Consider the following 20,176-nt stretch of genomic DNA (forward strand, 5'->3'; position numbering starts at 1 on the left):
TGCGCTGTGAATGGGGCGTTGAGTCAGCTTTCATCACATGTTGCAGAGCATGCCTAGAGGGTAGTTAGGGACTTGTAGTGAGTTAGCATAGGGTCTTTTCTACGAGGTGCTCAGCCTTTGATGTATCCATTACGTTAATAAAGCAAGAGTTCCTTGCACCCCCGTCTCCTCCTCGTGATTCCCACTCTGAATCGGACACTTCCCCACAAACTGGCACGGAGCGAAGCAGCTCCTCCTCCTTCTCCCCCCGGCAGAGAGAGGTGCAGGGGAGAGTGGCAGCGCCCCTTGCTGCCCCCACCCGGCTCGTAAAGTAAAATAGTGAGTAAATGGAGCACATAGCTGGTTTAAAGGACTGAGGGAGGGAACTTGCTGGGGGAAAGTGGGGGAAAGGAAGGCTAGAGCAACCGGAAGTTTGTTCGTCAGCAGCAGGAAACAAAATGATGTCCATAGATAGTGTTGTTTGGTATTATAAAAATACCAGAGAGAAATAGGAACTAATTTGGTTGGTCCTATTTCTTAGCAGAGATATAAAAATACAAGCAGCAGAATAAGAATGTAAACCAGGCCCACCTTTCTCTATATAAATAACAACAGACACAATCTTCTTAGGTAAAAGATAAAACATTTACTCACAACCTCTTCACATGTTAGAAACATAGGCTGTAGCTTAGATGAAAGAAAATATAGAAGTCTCAGTCCATCTTGGTGTTTGTATTGATGCTCTTAGCAGAGAGCATCATGCCATGCGGCCTCTCTCAAAGATAGGAAGATCAGCAATGGAGAATATTCAAAAAATCCCCCAGGACAAAGGAGGAGGAAGTCAGATAAGTAACCCCACCCATTAGGAAGTTACATCATGGTAAAACAGGTACATGGGATATTCCCCAAATATACCTTAAAGGGAACATGTAAGGGAGGATCTAAAAAACAGCAAAGAAAAGCTAATACACAGTAGGTGTGCACCGAAGCGGGTGCAGATTTTCAAAGCAAATTTAGGTTTTTAGCGCATTGATTTAATCTGGATTTAAAGGCAATAGCAGCTGAATGCACTCGCATTGGCAAAAATCTCATGCAAATGGTCCAAATTATAAGGATCTGCAAAAAGCAGTAGATCCGCATTAACCCTCCCACGTTCATTCAGGATGCTAACAAGGTACTTACTTTATTGAATTTAGAAATCACTCATTTGAACTTTATTGCATATAGCCATAGACCTTTGCAAAATACAGAGAGAAAACAATTAAAATAAATAAAATCACTTTCCACAACATAACATCCTGAAGTGATTTATAAGAACATACACAAATAAAATGCAATGATACAATAAAAAATACATAAACATATTTTTCAGAATAAAAACATCCTTTCCAGCTAAACTTGAAATTGATGCTGAGGATAACACACATTGTTGTATAAAATCAACAGGGGGTAAGTTTTTTTCTCTGTTTCAGACATTGTAAGTAATAAATGATAAGGGGAGGAAAATGGGACAATGGGATTGGATTATGGAAGGCGGCACAGAAGTGAATTAGTCACCTGGAATGGGATGAAAAATAATGTACACCCCTGTTCAGAGATCCTCAAATAAATAATACCTGATTATTTGGCATATTAGGAAATTCCCAAATTCTGATCAATTGTGTGATTTAGTTTCCCAGTTCATACATAACACTAAGCCAAATCATCGCTAAATGTGAACAAAAGCACTAAAATCGTGGCCACCAGGGGCGTCACTACCGGGGTGCGGAGGGTGCGGCCCGCACCCGGGTGTCACCATGAGGGGGGTGACACTTAGAGCCGCCCCGCGCCATTGCCCAGCAAGGCTGCTCCAACTCCTCCTTGGAGGCGGGCGGGCGAGACCAGGAGCAGGGTCGGTGGGACGAGGGAGGCGCGCCGGTATTCCCAGGCCTTCTCCGGCTGGGTGCCCCTCCGGCGCGCACCCTCCCAGGGGCATGGACGAGGTGGCTGGCCTCGAGTGCGCGTGCACATGCGTGCGCATGCAAGCCCAGCCACCTCATCCATGCCCCTGGGAGGGCGCGCACCAGAGGTCCACACACCCCTGCACTCCCGCTAGTGACGCCGCTGGTGGCCACTTCACTCCTCCTCCTCCAGTCCTGGTCCTGCCACACTTCTCAGAACTAAGCCATGTTTGATTTAGTGTTATATCTGAACCACAAGTGATGGTTTGTCTCCCCCAAACAAACCATGAGCAGTAAGCCAAGAACAAAACTTGGATACAGTTTGTGGCTTGTCTGGAGCAACATAAGCCATGAGCCTGCCTTTGGATGTAATGCTGAGCCAAACCATGGCTTCGGACGGTGGTGTGGGAGGGAAGTGGCTACAATTTTTGCTGTGAGTAGTACCCACATGCTTATTCATACTTAGCCACAGTTTGGCTAAGTATAACTGGGCCACAGGGATCATCACAGAGCTCACTGGAGTCTTGGCTTTTATATTTTGGCCTTCAGCTTCCTATAAATTGTTCTGATGGAATTTAAGTATTGTGAGCTGGATGTGTGTGATTTCTTCATATTGACCACATACTTCATACATGATGTAGGAACATATGTTTTGGAGTTTGGGTTTTTTTGCAACTTACTATAGAGAAGCATACTTCTATGCATGTCTATAAATAGGTACATATATACAATAAAATAAAGGCCTGAGCGTGAATGTATGCTGCTGTGTCTGATGTCTCATCACAGTGGTGACCAACCTAAAGATCTAAGCTTTTAAAGGAGGGAGGGATAATCTGCAGCCCTCTGGATTCCAGTTCCCATCAGTCCCAGGCCAGCCAGCATAGCCAATGGTAAGAAATTATGGGAGTTGTAAGCCCACAATGTCTGGGGAGCCACAGATTAGCCACCACTGCTTTTAAGACCTGTATGGTTTAGGACCTGAAAGGCAACCCTCTCCCATATGAGTCTGCCCATTTATTGAGATGGAGGTCATCTTGTGTGTCCCACAAACATGTGAAGTGCAGTTGGTACTAGGTAAAGTGCCTTCTCTTTGCCTGAATACAAGCCCACCTTGCTTGCTATCTCTAGTGACCTTCTACTGCAATGTAAAAACTTTTCTGCTTTAGAAAGGCATGTGACCTGTAGGAATCTGTTTTATATTTTATTTTTGTGATGTTTTATTCTTTAGCTGCTCAGTCTTGGTATTATCTGCCATTCTCAGTGGTGGCCCCCGAACTATGGAATAGTCTCCCTGAGGAGGTTCGCCTGGCGCCGACACTATCATCCTTTCGGCGCCAGGTTAAAACCTTTCTCTACTCCGAGGCATTTTAATTTTTTGTTAATGATTGTAATGTTTGTAATTTGATTTTAGCCTTTGCTGTTTTTAGATTGTGAAATTTGATTTTAGACTGATGTTTTTGTATTATATTGTATTTTATTGTATGTATGTTCACTGCCCAGAGAGCTATTGCTAGTCGGGCGGTATATAAGTTTTAAAAATAAATAAATAAAATAAATTTCATCTTTTATGTCAGCGTTTAGATTCTAATTGTGTTGGTTTTAAAGGTTATTGGCTGCCTTGGACTTTTTATGGGAAGACAGGGTAGAAATGTTTTAAATCAATAAATGTATGTATTTGGGAAGCTCTGTATGGGGGGGGGATGCTATAGTAGGGGTTCCCAAACTGTGGCCCATGAGCTTCACTCAGGTGATCTGCGGTGGATTTTTGGATTTGTAGCTGAAGACGAGAGACAACACATCCATACCCATATAGATTTTTAATTGTATTTTTATTGCTTCTTTTATTTGTCTTGTATTTTACTGTATTACAATTTGAATTCTATGGGATTCAAATTGTAATACAATAAAATATAATATATATGAAATAAAAGAAGCAGCAAGCATACAATTATTTATTTATTTATTTATTTATTTATTTATTAAATTTATATACCGCCCCATAGCCAAAGCTCCCTGGGCGGTTCACAACAGTCAATATCAAAATACAATAAAACACATATTTAAAACAATTCAAACAACATTAAAAATGGGCTTCCTTAAAAAAATTTAAATTTAAAACGTTTATAACACATATTAAAACACATATTAAAATGCCTGGGAGAAGAGGAAGGTTTTAACCTGGCACCGAAAAGATAGTAATGTTGGCACCAGGCGTACCTCATCAGGAAGGCTGTTCCATAATTCGGGGGCCACCACTGAGAAGGCCCTTTTTCTTGTTGCCACCCTCCGAGCTTCCCTTTGAGTAGGCACCCGGAGGAGGGTCTTCGATGTTGAGCGTAGTGTCTGGGTAGGTTCATATCGGGAGATGCGTTGCACCAGATATTGTGGTCCCACGCCGTGTAAGGCTTTATAGGTTAAAACCAGCACCTTGAACCGGGCCCGGAAACATATAGGCAGCCAATGCAAGCAGGCCAGAATTGGTGTTATATGTTCGGACCGCCTGGTCCCCGTTATTAGTCTGGCCGCTGCATTTTGCACGAGCTGCAGTTTCCGAACCATCTTCAAAGGCAGCCCCACATAGAGCGCATTGAAGTAATCTAATTTAGAGGTTACCAGAGCATGGACAACTGAAGCAAGGTTATAAATCATATAGCATCTACAGTGCACTGCAATTGCTACAACAGGCAGGAAAATCATTAAGTGGTCCACCAAGACCCTCAGCAATTTTCAAGTGGTCCATGGGGGAAATTTTGGGAACCATTGTACTACAGGATGGTGCAGAGAGAGCAACAAACTAACTCTTTTTCTTTTATTTTCTAAGGATCATCACCTGCCCAGGAAGCTATCCGCACAATGAACAGATTTCTGGCAAGCAAGGCATTGGTCATGTTATCTTCAAAGGGCTACTTTAAGAAGATTAAAGTACTGGCTATTTATTCTATTAATAGGGAGGGAGGTAAAATCCAGGAGGAAAGGTTATCCACACCAGTGATCCAAACTGTAGCAGCAGGATTGCCCCACACCGATTGTAAAGGGGGATCTCAGTCACACATGGAATGATAGAAGAATATTTCTGATTACACGAAACGTCCAGCAATGTGGGAACTCTGGCTTTTCATTCTGGGCAGGGAGATCTCTTCAAGGTGAAAAAAATGTGAACTGGATCACATGAGGGCCTTCTTAACTTAGCAAGGAGACTCTGGAGTCCCCATCTTTGGGAGGAGGCTACATAACTCCTGGTAGGTATAACAAATCTGCTTGTAGCACTAACATGTATAGACTAAATTTCTTTCCAAGACCCTTCTAGACATTTACTAATGATTTGTTGTTGTTGTTGTCACCACTGGAATCTTGTCAAAGCCCCAGCCTGACCTAAACTGCCATATTTACCAAGATCTTCAGGAGAAACCTTGATCCAGATTGGATGATTTGCCAGAGAGGTGCCTGTATATTGCTGCCCAAGCCACACATTTCCGTTGCTGCCATACAATAGCTGCTAGTAAGGACAATGGTCATTTATTGCTCTCTGCCCAGTCTTGCTAGCTGTCATTGAAGAGAGGTTAGGCTGGAAGTGACTGACCAAAAATCTCCTGCTTTGTTTCATAGCTGAGCTTTAAACCCAGTTCAACACTCTATTCACTACGTTTTATTTTGGGACTAGCTTTTTTGGGGAAAGGCCTGGTCTACACAACTAATGATGTGACAAAGTTGCACGGTGGTAGAATAAACTATACCATGTGGGGGAATCACATTTTAAAATGCTTCTTTGCATTAAAAAGCCATTTCCCTGCAAGTAGAAAATTAACACAGCAAGTAGCAGATTGGATTATAATTTTCCCCCATGATGTGCTTGTTTTTTATGTGCAGATAACTTTTTAGCAAAAGGGAACTTTTAAAAAAGCAAATGCCTCCCCCATCTATAGTCTGAGGTGATACAGTCTACTCTTATACTTCAGGATGCTACCACTTCATTCTACTCTACTACACGTGCAGAATAGGCCAGGGTTCAGCACATAGTTGATGTAAGGGTTTAATGTTGCTGATTGTTTATGTGTTCAGAATGCATGTCATTGCCTTTACTTTCCTGTACTAGGAAAGTATTTCCTGTATAGTGCTTTGGGAATGTACTACCACATGTGATGGAGTTGAGATGGCCAGACTATGATTATGATTTACAAGCCAATGGTATGGCTTTGTTCATTGGGCAAAAAGATCAAATGAGACTGTAACACCCCCTCTACACATTCAAGTGTGGAAGAAGAAAGCCTTATAAGGACATTGTATCCATCCTATCAAATCTAAAAGTATAATCTACCACAAGTGTTCCCAAACTGTGGTCCATGACCTTCATTCAGGTGGTCTGTAGAGTGTCTGCAAAAATACTATTAAAAATCATAGATGCATAAAAAAATAATCTAACACAGTATATTACAATTTCTACAACAGATCAGAAAATCATTAGGTGGTCCACCAAGACCCTCAGGCATTTTAAAGTAGTCCATGAGGAAAAATGTTTGGGAGCCACTGCTCCACCACCTGATGTGCTGTTGTTGTTGTTTTTTAAAAAAAATTGTTAAATGAACGGGGGTGTTGTTCTTGTTTTAAGGAAAGTAGTATAGTTAGTTACAGACTCTGAGCCTTAGGGTTGAAAGCAGGCTATATCTTCGAATCAATAATTAAATAAAAATACTAAGAATGAATGAATGATGAAAATAAAAAATAAATTCCATAATGTTAACTTTTTGTTCCTTTTTAGGGCTGAAAATGGTGTATGGCACTTACTGGTCCTAAAAATGGTTATTTTAGAACAATAATCAGTTCATATCCATGGCTGCCATTTTTACTAACAAGACCCTGATTGTAAATAACAAGGACAAAGATAAGTTGGAGCTGGAACGTGAGCTCATCCGAGCATTGGAGAATAAGGTGATGCTCCTAATTCTTGGCTCTAGTGAATGTCCTCGATGCCAGGAGTTTGCACCCATTCTGAAAGAATTTTTTGTGAGACTCACAGATGAATTTTATGTGGAGAGAGCATCTCAACTGGTCCTGGTCTTTGTCTCACTTGATGAGAGTGAGGAGAAGCAAGATAAGTTTCTGAATACCATGCCCAAGAGATGGTTGTTTTTACCCTTCCAGGATGAGTTCAGGAGGTAAGAATTCCAGAGTTTGGACAGAGCAATGCCCGTATTCAAAGTGAGTGGCCATAGGCACACTGACTTCATTTGCATAGATTATTGTCAACTTTTGTCAGGAGCTGCTGGATCTTTGTGCAGCACCCACATGTGGCAAACTATTGAATTGCACGTGGCAGCATCTTTTTGAAGCTGGGTGCGCCACCATGGTGCCCATCTCCACCAGCCAGTCACTACTGGTTATTCTTCAGTCTTGCCTCTTGGCTTGCTCTCTACTCCTGACTGGCTCTTCAGTCCTGATTTCTGGCTGGCTTCTCAACCCTACCTCCTGGTTTACCCTGTAGTTCTGATTACTGGTGGCTTCATAGCCCCTGGCACACTCCAGGCTGTTGGCCATGGCCCAGCCCTAACAACCTTTCAGCCAGTCACTCTAGCAAGCTCTTTAACAGCCATCTTTCTCTGCCACCCATGTGTTGTTGCTAGCAAAATCATGGAAGAAGTACTCAGCATCATCTTAGCTTAAAATAACAGCTATAAAGGACATATATAATTAAACTGATGGGGTTTACATTTAAGGAAATGAAATCAATTAAAAGTTTCACACAGTGGGAGAAATCATAATTAATTTGAGTTTATAATCTTTTTTTGTTGTATCCCCCATTGTATTTTGTGTTCTTTTCATGTGTGCAATGAAATAATTGGTCTTGTAACACTGTGTGGAATTGTGACCTCTATGTTACGAATATAGGAAGCTGCCTTATACCAAGTCAGATAGTTGAACCACCGAGCTCAGTATTATCAACACAGGCTGGCAGCATCTCTCCAGGCTTTCATGCAGGAGTTCTTCCCAGCCCTACCTGGAGATGCTGGGGCATGAAACCTAGGAGCTTTTGCATGCAAAGCATGTGCTCTGCCACTGAGCTATGGCCCTTTCCTAATACTATATTTTTAAATGCTATTTTAAAAAAGATCAGACACATAATTCATTTTTTTAAATTTATTTATATCCTGCCCTTCCTCCCAGTAGTAGCTCAGGATGGCATTCATTGACCCGCAGGATTAACAGGCTTTAGTGATTACCAAGCCAAGATCTCTATAGACAAAAGATTTGTCTACACTCTGCACCACCTGATGCTGAGCAAGTGAAAGAACACCTAATCAGGCTGTAATCCTAATCCCCCTTGTAAGCCCCCACTGAATTCAATAGGGCTTACCTCTGATAGTTACCATTGCATTGTCAGTTTTACATCTTATGGCGTCTGGGCTATTCAGGAACACTTGTCACTAGATGGAAGCAGACAGTTATATTTTGAGAGAGCTGAAGGTGGTTCAGTAGAGACAATGTTGTGTGTAGCATACATGCTCATTTATTTCCTCGTTTCTGCTATTTGTTTGTTTGTTTGTTTGTTTGTTTGTTTGTTTGTTTGTTTGCTTGCTTGCTTGCTTGCTTGCTTGCTTGCTTGCTTGCTTGCTTGTTTGTTTGTTGTAAATCAGGTATTCTTTAAAACCTGTTGAACCAGACAGTGGAATGACATTATGGGACTGCTACAAAAATAGCATCTCTCTGTTGACTTTGCCCTTTCTCCCCTGTACGATCATATCGTATTAAGATATCATCATGTTGTCTATTTCAATTTCCCTCCTTCCGGCTTCCCATCATTGGTGCCTCCCACTACTGAAGGTGGGGAAATGCATAGTGTGATGATGTCACAATACTGAGTAAGTGATCCTACATGTTATAGCAGGAAACAACTTGACACAGAGATGCCATTTTTGGTGGCATCCCCATGATGACTATAACATTCAGAGGCAGTAGCTGGAGGAAGGAAATGAGCAATCACCAAGCAAGCAATTATAGCTCTGTAATATCCCTTTAAAGTTTCCAGAAAAAGGTACCATCTGTTCCCCAGGCTACATCCAGCTTCTATTCAAAATCTTGGAGCTTGTTCATTCTTTCTGTACCATTTTTTTAGGGAACTGGAATTGAGATTTTCTGTGAAGAACCCCCCAGTGGTGGTGGTGTTGAAGCCAAACGGAGAAGTCATCGCTGCAAATGCAGTGGAGGAGATTAAGCAGGTGGGTACTGCTTGCTTCAAGAACTGGCAGGAGGCAGCTGACCTGGTAGAGAGGAACTTCCTCCTAGCACAGGACTTTGACAACGTGGCTTTGAGGAGCATCACTGATCCCATCCACCAGTTCAAATACAAACTTGCCAAGGAGAAAAGGAGAAAAAGAACCAAAGAAGAAATATTCTCCTGATGGGGCATTTCTTCTCATTGCAGTTCTGTTGTAGGTGAGATTAACTCCTCCCAAACCACAGCCTATGAGCAGGATCATTTACAACTGTACCACACAAGCACGTAGATTGTTACTGAGCACAGATTTCAGTCTTCTGAAAATCTAAGTCCTCTTTTTTCATTCTGTTCTCTTTTTTAAAATAAGTTTCTGGTCCTTATGATTTTAAAGTTAGTCTTGAAAGTGTAGATAATATGTAGTGAAAGCATAGAGTATAGGAGTTTGGGTTGTGAGTGGGGAAATGTCAACTAATATTTGCAGAAAATCTACCAGTTTAGCAATTTGCTCCTTCCCCTTGCAGAAGAAACCCATGCAAAATGTATTTGTTTGCTTGAATTTGTTGCTGTCTCTTTACCATTGTGCCAGAGCATGGTGCATACATTCAGTGTAGCATATTAAATACTAGTAAAACATCACTCAAAATCATAATTAAAACAATATAGTGATTACTACAGTGTAGAAGGAGCGGAACCAATCTAAAATGACTCATCCTTTCCCAAAACCCTGGGTGAAGAGGTGCGTCTTGACTAACCAACAAAGAGTACAGTACCAGTGCCAGATGCACCTCCAAGTGGAGAGAGGAGTTCCATAACCCGGGAGGGGAGCCACCACAAAGAAAGCCCTCCGATGTGCCACTGCTCCTTGGACCTCAAGGGGTGATGTCACCACGAGAAAGGCCTCCACTGCTTATCTTAACATTCAGGCAGGTCTATATGGAAGGAAGAGCTTCTTCAGATACTGGGGGCCCAAGTCATTTAGGGTTTTGTACACAGGGGTGTAATTGTCCAGGGTCTCAGTGGGTCTTAGATACATTACATTTTTGGGAGCAGGGTCCTAGCAGGGTCCCTATGTCTCCAGCATCCTATGAGCCAATCAGCAGGAAAGGGGAGTGTGTTAGCCACTGGGAAGACTCTTTTCAGTAGCTAACACTCTTCCCTTTCATGCCGATTGGCTCCTAGGGACATTTGTTGTTGTGAGAGATTATGGGCTGTGTCTATCATGAAGGAACCCTGCACTTCTGAATTTGCTAGTACACTACTATTTGTACACTAATATAAGCACTTCTGGGCCTGGAAGCAAATAGGTAACCAGTGCAGATCTTTTGGGACAGGTGCAACATGTACCCTGCCAGTACTGTCAAATAGCATCTTGGCTGCTGAATTCCACACCAGCTGCAGCTTCTGAACTGCCTTCCAGTGAAGCCCCACGTAGAACACATTACAATAGTCCAATTTATTTACCAGTGCATAGATAAACAAATATATACAGATGTGCTTTATCTGCTTACTTTATAACAATCGGGGACTGTCTCACTTCATATGAATCACCCCATGCACTGGGCTCTTCCCCGTTACATCCTGCTTCAGGCTCCAACAACAACAACTCAAGCCAAAGTAGCATTCACTTGATGCAGGGCCTTTTCTGTGGTGGCATTTTTCTTGTAGAACACCTTCACAATAGAAGCTCCCTCTCTAGGTTCCTCCTATCAAATGTCTGGGGGGGAAAGCTGTGAAAATATTTCATCACTTTCAACAGGCATTCCTTGCTTGGGTGTCATTTTCTACTGTATTTTGTCATTTGTTGATTTTTTTCTGCATGCAGTTACTGGTTTTGAGACACAAGTAGTACTTTGGTTTTATTGTTGCATTGTTTGAAATTATGATCCTCCTAAAGGGCTTTGAAGCTGAGTGGATGGTATATAAATTTGAAAAATACAAATGATAAATAAATACACAAATAAAACAAGTCCTTCATCAAACAAGGCAAAAAAGGAAAAGAACATTTTCAAACATGGAAAGAGAAAGATCAATGGTTTAGTTTAACTACTGAGCTTTCTTTCCTCAGCAAATAGCAGGCAAGGGTGGAGGAGCATCCTATTCCAATTGGAACATAGTGGCAAAATGCTAAAGCTCTGTTCCCCCTCTGCCATGGTCCTGATCCAGCTTAGTCCCTTCCCTTATGCAGGCTATTAAAATAAAACAGCTGTGCAAGGGTGAACTACGCAACAAACATGTAGTTTGGTCCTTCATAATAGACTAGCCTTCCCCAACCTGGTACCCTCCAGATGTTGCTGGGCTACATCATCCCTGACCGTTGCCCATGCTGGTTCTTCAGGCCAATGAGAGTTGTAGTCCAAAACATCTTCTGCGGGGTTCCAGGATGGGGAAAGCTGTAGTAAGTATTGCTAGAGATGCGTGGCTTCTGCCAGCCTACAACCCTTCTCTGGCTTCCCTCTATGAGCTCATGACAGAAGACATGTGATTTGCCATTATGCCCCCACTCTTTTTTTATACTTATTTTTACTTAAGTTTCACGGGGGGGGGGAGGACAATTCAAATGCAGAACAATTACCCAGCCCCCCCTCCGCTCTCCCCTCCCCAGCAACATAGAACACACATGCAGGAGGATGTGAAATAAAAAGGAGACTTCAACCAAGTAAACCACACCACAGTTGTCCATGTGATGATGGACGTAGTGTCTGTTTGTGAGTGTTTGTATAAGTAATAAAACAATACCACACTTCTATAAAATTGTTGTCTTCTCGTTCTCCATTCATAGCTTTCAATTGTTTGGTGAGTCTTTCCATAAGCATCACTGTCCAAACCAGTTGCCTCCACATGTGTAAATTCAGATTGTCCAGAAGTTTCCAGTTCTGTGCAAATACTTGCCTTGTGGCCACCGACAAGTTCCTTGTATAGCGCACCCTCCCACGCTGATGCACACACACACACAAATACACAAATCTTCCCTACAATAATGTGCATTTATTTATGACAATAAAGTCTCTCTGGCTTTTCTACCACAACACACTGGGGACTAAATCGTTTAGCACTTCTTTTTTTTGAAAGAAGGGGCAGTATCCAATGCATTCATTCTGATAGTGCAACGGAACTTCACACACCCTGCACCTTCTCCAGATCTGCTCCAGAGGTACCCTCAGAACAGATTTAGGGGAGTGCAAGGGGAGGAGAGAGGGAAATTTCCGTTGTGAAAGTATAGATCCTTGTGCCACTAACAGAATGACTGATTTAGCGTTACTTTGGATTAGGGATGGAAAGATCTGCCAGTTTTGGTTCTCTGTTTCTCATTTTTCAAATCTGAAATTCAGTTCTCCACATTTTTGAAGCAATTTGTGATGTTAAAAAAAATCTTCATGGAAATTCTCCAGCATTGTCGTGCAAATTTCTCCTAATAAACATGTTTTTGTAGACAGTTTTGACAAGTGTGTACATATTTTTGCAAGCAATTTCTCCTAATGTAATGAATTTTGTATGTTATTTTCACAAATATATTCATTTTTAGGCATACTTTCTCACAATATACATATTTTTGTAAACATTGGCTGGAGAACAGCATTGCAAAATTTGGGTAAGTGTGAATTTTGAAGCATGGCTGTGTTTTGGATTTCATTGTTTCAGAAAATGTGAATTTGACAGATCTGATTTTAAATGTGAACTGAATCAAATTTCTCCCGCATCCCTATTTTGCATATTAGCCAGGGGGGCATGATAAGAAGTTCATAAACTATGAACGGTGTGCAGATAGGGAACAGAGAGATATCGGTGCACACACTAAACACTTAAAAAAAAAGGAATGCCTTATGAGGCAAAACTAGGAGTAATGATTTATAGAGGACAAGTACCAGGACACTGTAATGTCCCTGAAAAATAGGAATGACTGGAGTTCCTTTTTAAAGGCACAGAGGTGTTCCTAGTCCTATTGTGGCCTACAATCAGACAGAATGTTTTCCTACAAAGTAAGGAACTGATTTTACATCTCTTATATGGAAAAAATACTTTTGCTCTACACTTGGTAATTACTTTGTTTATTTTACTGGCTTTGCTCCTGTGCCTTTAATAGCAGCCTGACCATGCGAGATTAAGTACACGTAGCATTGAGGCTGAGAATCAGGAAGTTCCTGGACTGGATTTCATTTCTCCCATGAACTCTGTAGGAGGCCTTAGCCAAGCTCCCATTCGCTGAGCCTCAGTCCTACCCCACCCATCTGTGATGCAAGGTTAATGAAACAGACCTACCTGACAGGGTTGTTGTACAAACTACAAGAAGGTAATTATATACAGTATTTTGAACCCTCAAAAGCAGCATTCATAATATTAGTGTAACTTTAAGCATGAATATTCATAATATTAACATATACAACACTTAAGAGTGTTCAGACTGTTGTACGTATATTACAAGTCAGTATTATTTTCCTCATTTTGCAGATACAGGGCCTGAGGCTTAGAGATGGTAGATTTAACTGGGAGACTTCCTAATTCATAGTCTTAGCCACTTTTTTCTCTTCCACACTCAATTTCTACTTGCTTGGCTGCTGTTAAAGGCACAGGAGTAGGACATTAAGGGTGGGTGGGTGGAATAGGCAACCCTATACCAAATGATCTGTTACCTCCATTTGGGATGACTCTTGTTCTACCCATGGTGCTTTGAATCTGACTCCCTAGAAAACATTTTGGAGGCCTTCAGGCAGGAAATGGTTAATAAGAGAGAGTAAGGTAGGAGGACTGGCTTCCTTCTATATTAGGCAGAGAGACTCTGGGAAGCCTCTAATGTCATCACTCCTGCAAATGGAATGTGGAAAATCCGCACTGCCTGACAGTCTTGTGTCTGTAACCTGAATGGCTCATCCATTATTCCCCACAGACAGCAGCATGTACTGACACTTCCGAGTGTAACGACTTTGGATGGGATCTGGACTAAGGGAAGGGCAGACTTCAGCTGGAAGCTAATGAGTCTCCTGGGGTACAGTTTTCAGGTGATGACTTCAAGGAGTTCTTCTGTGTGACCAACAACGAATTAAACTCCTTTCTTCTGATCTGATTTCTCAATCCAGGGTATACCTCAGCTTGAGAATCGTATAGTGCTCTCAGAGAAGAAAGAGCAACCAGTTTCCCCTGTTTTCAAGAGGGGAGCCTCTCTGTTCTGGGGAAATGGACCTTCCCTGGTGCTGGATCTGTGTCCCACTGAACTATCAGACTGGACATTTCGTTTGGAGGCCGCCTTGTCTGTCTACCTACAACAAGGCATGATTAATCACACCTATGCCTTAACAGCTCCTGATCAGTGCCTATTGAACTTCACTCCCTGTCATGAAAGCACCCCTTGATGGACTCTAGCTCATTGGGAGAATTGTTAGACCCTTGGAAATCGACAGCGGTGTGCCTTCAGAACATGAGGACAATGCAACATGGAAAACCATGCTGAAGACAACAGCTGCTTGGGAAATAGTTGAATGTCTGCCTTGCTTCAAATTCTGACGCCTGTAGGATGTTCATGGAAGGCGCGTGAAAGGGAATTCTCTAGCACTGAGGTAGTGGTGGTGAATATCATCTGCGACCAGGGCCTGAGGGATGAACATGAATGAGGGCAGAGACCACAATGATTCCAGCTGCCTTTGCAATGGCAGACAGTCTCCACTGGGCAGTGGGTTCTTAGCTGGTGACACTGGCTTCCTGAGTGCTGTTTGGGCTTCTGTGCAGACTTCTGCCTCTTGGGAAGGCATGGGATGTGTTAAACTCTGCCCTAACCAACTGCTTCAAATCACTAGGCATCTGAGAGAGATTGATGAGAAGTTCCGGCATTTCCGGGAACTTTTCCAGAGAGATGGCAAGTAATAATAGTGTTATTTATTTATTTATATATGTGTCACATTTCACATTTCCTCCAAGGAGTTTGGAGGGCATCATAGCCTCACAACAACCCTGTGGAGTGGGTTAAGCTTGGGAGAGGCAAATCTGTCTATTCCCATTCTATGCCATTTTTGCATGATTTTTGAAAATATGATGATGATGATGATGATTTTTACTCACAGTTCTGTTTCCACATTAATTTGCAATTTTTGTTTTAAAACATTTCTCTCAACATGCATTTTTAAAATTTTGTTATGTATAAGAATTAGTTGCCTATTAACCTAGTCCTCTAGGTCAGTGTTTCCCAACCTGTCAGTCACAACCCTCAAGTGGGTTCCTAAGCCTGTGCAAGTGTTCACAGACTTTATAAGTAAACCCAAAATAATTATTGCTTGTAATCCTTAATATGATGAATACGTCTTGCCACCTTTGTTTTGTTGCCGCCCTGGGCTCCTACTGGGAGGAAGGGCAGGATATTAAATAAATAAATAAATAAATACATTTATTTTTATTTGGGTCACCTTACCAGGAACCACTGCTCTAGGTTGATACACATGTTAAAATATATCTTCAAACGTGTACTTTCTCTGAAAAGACAATGCATATTTGTACACATTTAAACAGCCAAGAATTGCATCACAACCAGTGGCAGCCCATGTGGTGTGGTGGAGCCACCCTCCTAACACCAGCATTGCTGCAGCTGACCTGGACAAGGCTGAAACAGGGCAATGGTGACAAGGTCAGGGATGCACATGTGCACTAAGGCACTGTTCTTCAACCTTGGGTCCCCAAAGCTTCTTGAACTACAACTCCCATCATCCCCAGCCAGCTTAGCCACTTGTCAAGGGATCATGTAATCCAACAACATCTGGGGACCAAAAGTTGAAGAACTCTGCATTAGAGCAGCGTTCTTCAAACTTGGGTCCCCAGATGTTCTTGAACTACAACTCCCATCAACCTCACCCAACTTAGCTAATGGTCAAGAATTATGAGAGTTGTAGTCCAACAACATCTGGGGACACAAGGCTGAAGAACACTGCACTAGAGGGAGTTCCAGGCAGGGCTGTGGAGCTGGTACGCCAAACCTTCGACTCCGACTCCTCTATTTTTCTACTGTCCAACTCTGACTCCGACTCCACCCAAAATTGCTTCCAACTCCACAGCCCTGGAAAGGGCTGTAAATGTCTTTTTAAATTGGAAGCTCCCATAGGAGCATTTTTATCGCTGCCTGAATATGCGCTGATCTTGGCATCACAGCATTTGTCTTCATCTGGGTCCTGTGTCATACACACAAAATGTTTTCCATCTTGAGTTATGGTGAAATGCTCAACTACAGCTGACTTCATGGGAAGCTTCTTTGACATTTTGAATTTATATTTTAAAAAATGTGTCAATGAAAATTTATTTTGAAGCCGCAGTCGGAGTCGGTACATTTCTACCGACTCAGACTCCGACTCCACCCAAAATTGCTTCCGACTCCGACTCTGACTCCACGACTCCGACTCCACAGCCCTGGTTCCAGGCACACCAACAGAATTGAACTCTGTGCCACCACATAGGCCACTACTGACCACAACATTTGGAGAAGTGTGAAATCTGGTGGACTGTAGGTTCTGATCCACACATTAGCCCAAGAGGTAGGTGTAAAGGAGAAAATTGATTCAGTGTGCATTTAAAGCCAATTTTCTCAAATTCACACTTTCCAAAACAATATGAGAACCAAAACACAGCCTTCCTTCAAAATTTGCATTTATTTGAATTTTGCATTTCTCCAAACTGTTTTTACAAAAATGCATATATTAGGGGGAAATGTGCATAGAAGTGACTATATTAGTGAAAATAAACAAACATGCATTATATTAGGAGAAATTTTTTGCAAAAATGTGCACATTAGTCAAAACTGCATACAAAAATATGTTTATTAGGAGAAATTCACGCCAAAATGCTGCATCATTTTCATGAGGATTTTTTTAAATTAAAAGTTGCTGCAAAAATGTGTAAAACTGGGTTTAAGACTGGAAAAATGAGAAACTGAGAGAACCTAAATTGACACATCTTTCCATCCCTACTAGGGTTGCCAGGTTCATGGCCTGAGACTGATCCTGTATCTTTAGAAGAGGAAGTCAGCCAAGTGCAGGTGTTCTTGCAACAGTGTAATGACAAAAACCTGGGCTGTTGAAGAGGGCAGTTTATTTGTCTTATTCATAACCTGTTTTCAAAACTTTCCCAATATGAAGCTTTAATCCTATACTCACTTTTCTGGGAATAAAGCTGCAATGCTAATAATTCCACATACTGGCAGTAAACCCCACTGAATTCAGTAGGACTTACTTTTGAGTAGACATGGTTAGGATTGTGCTGTAAATCAATGGGACTTTTGAGTGAACACAGTGAAGGATTGTGCTGTAAATCTTTCTTTCCCTCTCCAAATCTTTTTTTAAGCAATTAGGCAGGGCTTACTTAGGTGTCACTGCTTTTATTTGGTAGGAAACTAATACTGATTTTTTCTAAAAAAAAAATGTTCTGCAATGACCAACTGGTTTTGACAATAAAGTATTATATGGGGTGTATATATTTTTACATCTCCAGTGTGTGTTTATATGGAATCTTTCCAACAACCCTGTGAGGTAGGGTTGGAAACCAAGGCAGTTCACAAGAAATAAAGCCATTTATCATAGAATCATAGAATCATAGAGTTGGAAGAGGCCTATAAGGCCATCAGGTCCAACCCCCTGCTCAATGCAGGAATCCAAATCAAAGCATTCCCGACAGATGGCTGTCCAGCTGCCTCTTGAATGCCTCCAGCGTCAGAGAGCCCACTACCTCTTTAGGTCATTGGTTCCATTGTCGTATGGTTCTAACAGTTAGGACGTTTTTCCTGATGTCCAGTCGAAATCTGGCTTCCTGCAACTTGAGCCCATTATTCCATGTGAGAAGAGATCCCTGCCCTCCTCTATGTGACAAACTTTCATATACTTGAAGAGTGCTATCAGATCTCCCCTCAGTCTTCTCTTCTCCAGGCTAAACATGCCCAGTTCTTTCAGTCTCTCCTCATAGGGCTTTGTTTCCAGTCCCTGATCATCCTTGTTGCCCTCCTCTAAACCTGTTCCAGTCTGTTTGCATCCTTCTTGAACTTCTTATAACTGTGCATTTGGTTTCTTTTTCCTGAATGTAGAACTTTGCATTTATCCCTGTTGAATTTCATTCTGTTGTTTTCAGCCCAATGCTCCAGTCTATCAAAGTCCCTTTGTATTTTGTTTCTGTCTTCCACGGTATTAGCTATGCCCCCCAATTTTGTATCATCTGCAAATTTGATAAGCATGCTCTGTACCTCCTCATTCAAGTCGTTAATAAACATGTTGAAGAGCACTGGGCCCAGGACCGAGCCCTGTGGTACCCCACTCATTACTTCCACCCAGTTTGAGAAGAAACCATTGATAAGCACTCTTTAAGTACGATTCTGGAGCCAACTGTGGATCCACCTGATAGTTGTTCCATCCAGCCCACATTTAGCTAGCTTGATAATTAGAATATCATGGGGCACTTTGTCAAAAGCTTTGCTGAAGATGATATATATTATGTCCATAGCATTCCCACAGTCTACAAGGGAGGTTACCCGGTCAAAAATTGAGATAAGATTAGTTGGCAGGATTTGTTCTTCATAAATCCATGTTGGCTTCTAATAATCACTGCATTGTTTTCAAAGTGCTTATAGATTGACTGCTTTATAATCTGCTCCAGAGTTTTTCCAGGGATTGATGTTAGGCTGACTGGTTTGTAGTTCCCCAGTTCCTCCTTTTTGCCCTTTTTGAAGATAGGGACAACATTAGCTCTCCTCCAGTCATCCGGCACTTCACCAGTCCTCCATGATTTCACAAAGATATTAGACAGCAGTTCTGAGAGTTCTTCAGCCAATTCCTTCAATATTCTAGGATGCAGTTTATTGGGCCCTGCCAATTTGAACTCGTTCAAAGTGATTAGGTATTCCTTGCCCATTTGTCTATCAATTTCAAGCTCCAATCCTGCCCCTTCTAGTTCATGTTTCCTGGGAGGGTCACAGACCCTTTTTTGGGAGAAGACTGAGCCAAAGTAGGAATTGAGGGCTTCTGCCTTTTCTTTGTCATCTGTTATCACTTTGCCATCCTCATTGAGTAGCTATGCCTCCATTTCTTTTCTCGGTCTTTTACGATGGACATACCTGAAGAAAGTTTTTTTGTTGCTTTTAGCATCCCTCGCTAACATCAGCTCATTCTCAGCTTTAGCCTTCCTGACACCATCCCTGCAATTCCGTGATACCTGCCTGTACTCTTCCTTTGTGGCCTGGCCTTCTTTCCATTTCCTGTATGTGTCCTTTTTTGTTTTCAGGTCATCTCTAAGCTTTTTGTGAAGCCACATTGGCTTCTTCTGTTGTTTTCCCCCTTTTTTCCTTGTTGGAATTGCTTGCCATTGCACTTTTAGAATTTCCTTTTTTAGAAACTCCCACCCATTTTGGACTCCTTTTCTCATTAGGGTGGCTTGCCATGGAACCGTACTTACAATTGTTCTGAGTTTATTAAAATCGGCTTTCCTGAAGTCCAGGGTGCACGTATGGCTACTCTCAGCTTTCGCTTCTGTTAAAATCAAGAATTCAAGGATGGTGTGATCACTTTCCCGCAGAGTTCCCATAATTGCCACTTCATCCACCAAATAAGAACATAAGAACATAAGAAGAGCCTGCTGGATCAGGCCAGTGGCCCATCTATTTATTTATTTATTTATTTTATTTCATTTTTAAACCGCCCATAGCGAATAGCTCTCTGGGCGGTGTACAAAAGATTAAAAGTACAGAAATACAAAATATCACAATAAATAAACTGAAACAAAGAGATTTAAAATTGTAACATTAAACGCATTAAAATGCCTGGGAGCATAGCCAGGTCTTAACCTGGCGCTGAAAAGATAGAAGCGTCGGCGCCAGGCGTATTTCTTCGGGGAGGCTATTCCACAATTTGGGGGCCACTACAGAAAAGGCCCTAGATCGAGTAACTGTCCTCCGGGCTTCCCGATGGGTTGGTACCCGGAGGAGGGCCTTAGACGCTGAGCGAAGTGACCGGGTCGGTTCATAGCGGGAGAGGCGTTCCACAAGATACTGCGGTCCCACGCCGTGTAAGGCTTTATAGGTCAAAACCAGCACCTTGAA

At 42.0% G+C, this 20,176-nt stretch overlaps 2 protein-coding genes across 4 annotated transcripts in view; both read left to right on the forward strand.

The window, feature by feature from the left end:
* The first annotated feature begins 6,681 nt into the window (after positions 1 to 6,681).
* NXNL1 (nucleoredoxin like 1) lies at positions 6,682 to 15,442 on the forward strand. The gene is made up of 3 exons (XM_061614472.1): positions 6,682 to 7,072; positions 9,028 to 9,299; positions 15,148 to 15,442. Exons 1-3 carry the CDS (start codon positions 6,747 to 6,749, stop codon positions 15,213 to 15,215), a joined length of 666 nt encoding a protein of 221 aa, XP_061470456.1. The 5' UTR covers positions 6,682 to 6,746; the 3' UTR covers positions 15,216 to 15,442.
* Positions 13,258 to 20,176, forward strand: part of GMIP (GEM interacting protein) — a 118,653-nt gene continuing 111,734 nt past the window's right edge. For 2 of the 3 annotated variants that reach the window (XM_061614468.1, XM_061614471.1), the window contains exons 1-2: positions 13,258 to 13,417; positions 14,012 to 14,974. In XM_061614468.1, the coding sequence (XP_061470452.1) occupies positions 14,719 to 14,974 (256 nt within the window). In that variant the 5' untranslated portion in view covers positions 13,258 to 13,417; positions 14,012 to 14,718. The remainder of the gene's footprint in view (positions 13,418 to 14,011; positions 14,975 to 20,176) is intronic. The other variant, XM_061614469.1, reaches the window with a different exon arrangement.

This window comes from Rhineura floridana, chromosome 3 (assembly GCF_030035675.1).
Source record: "Rhineura floridana isolate rRhiFlo1 chromosome 3, rRhiFlo1.hap2, whole genome shotgun sequence".
NCBI classification, from domain to species: Eukaryota; Metazoa; Chordata; class Lepidosauria; order Squamata; family Rhineuridae; genus Rhineura; species Rhineura floridana.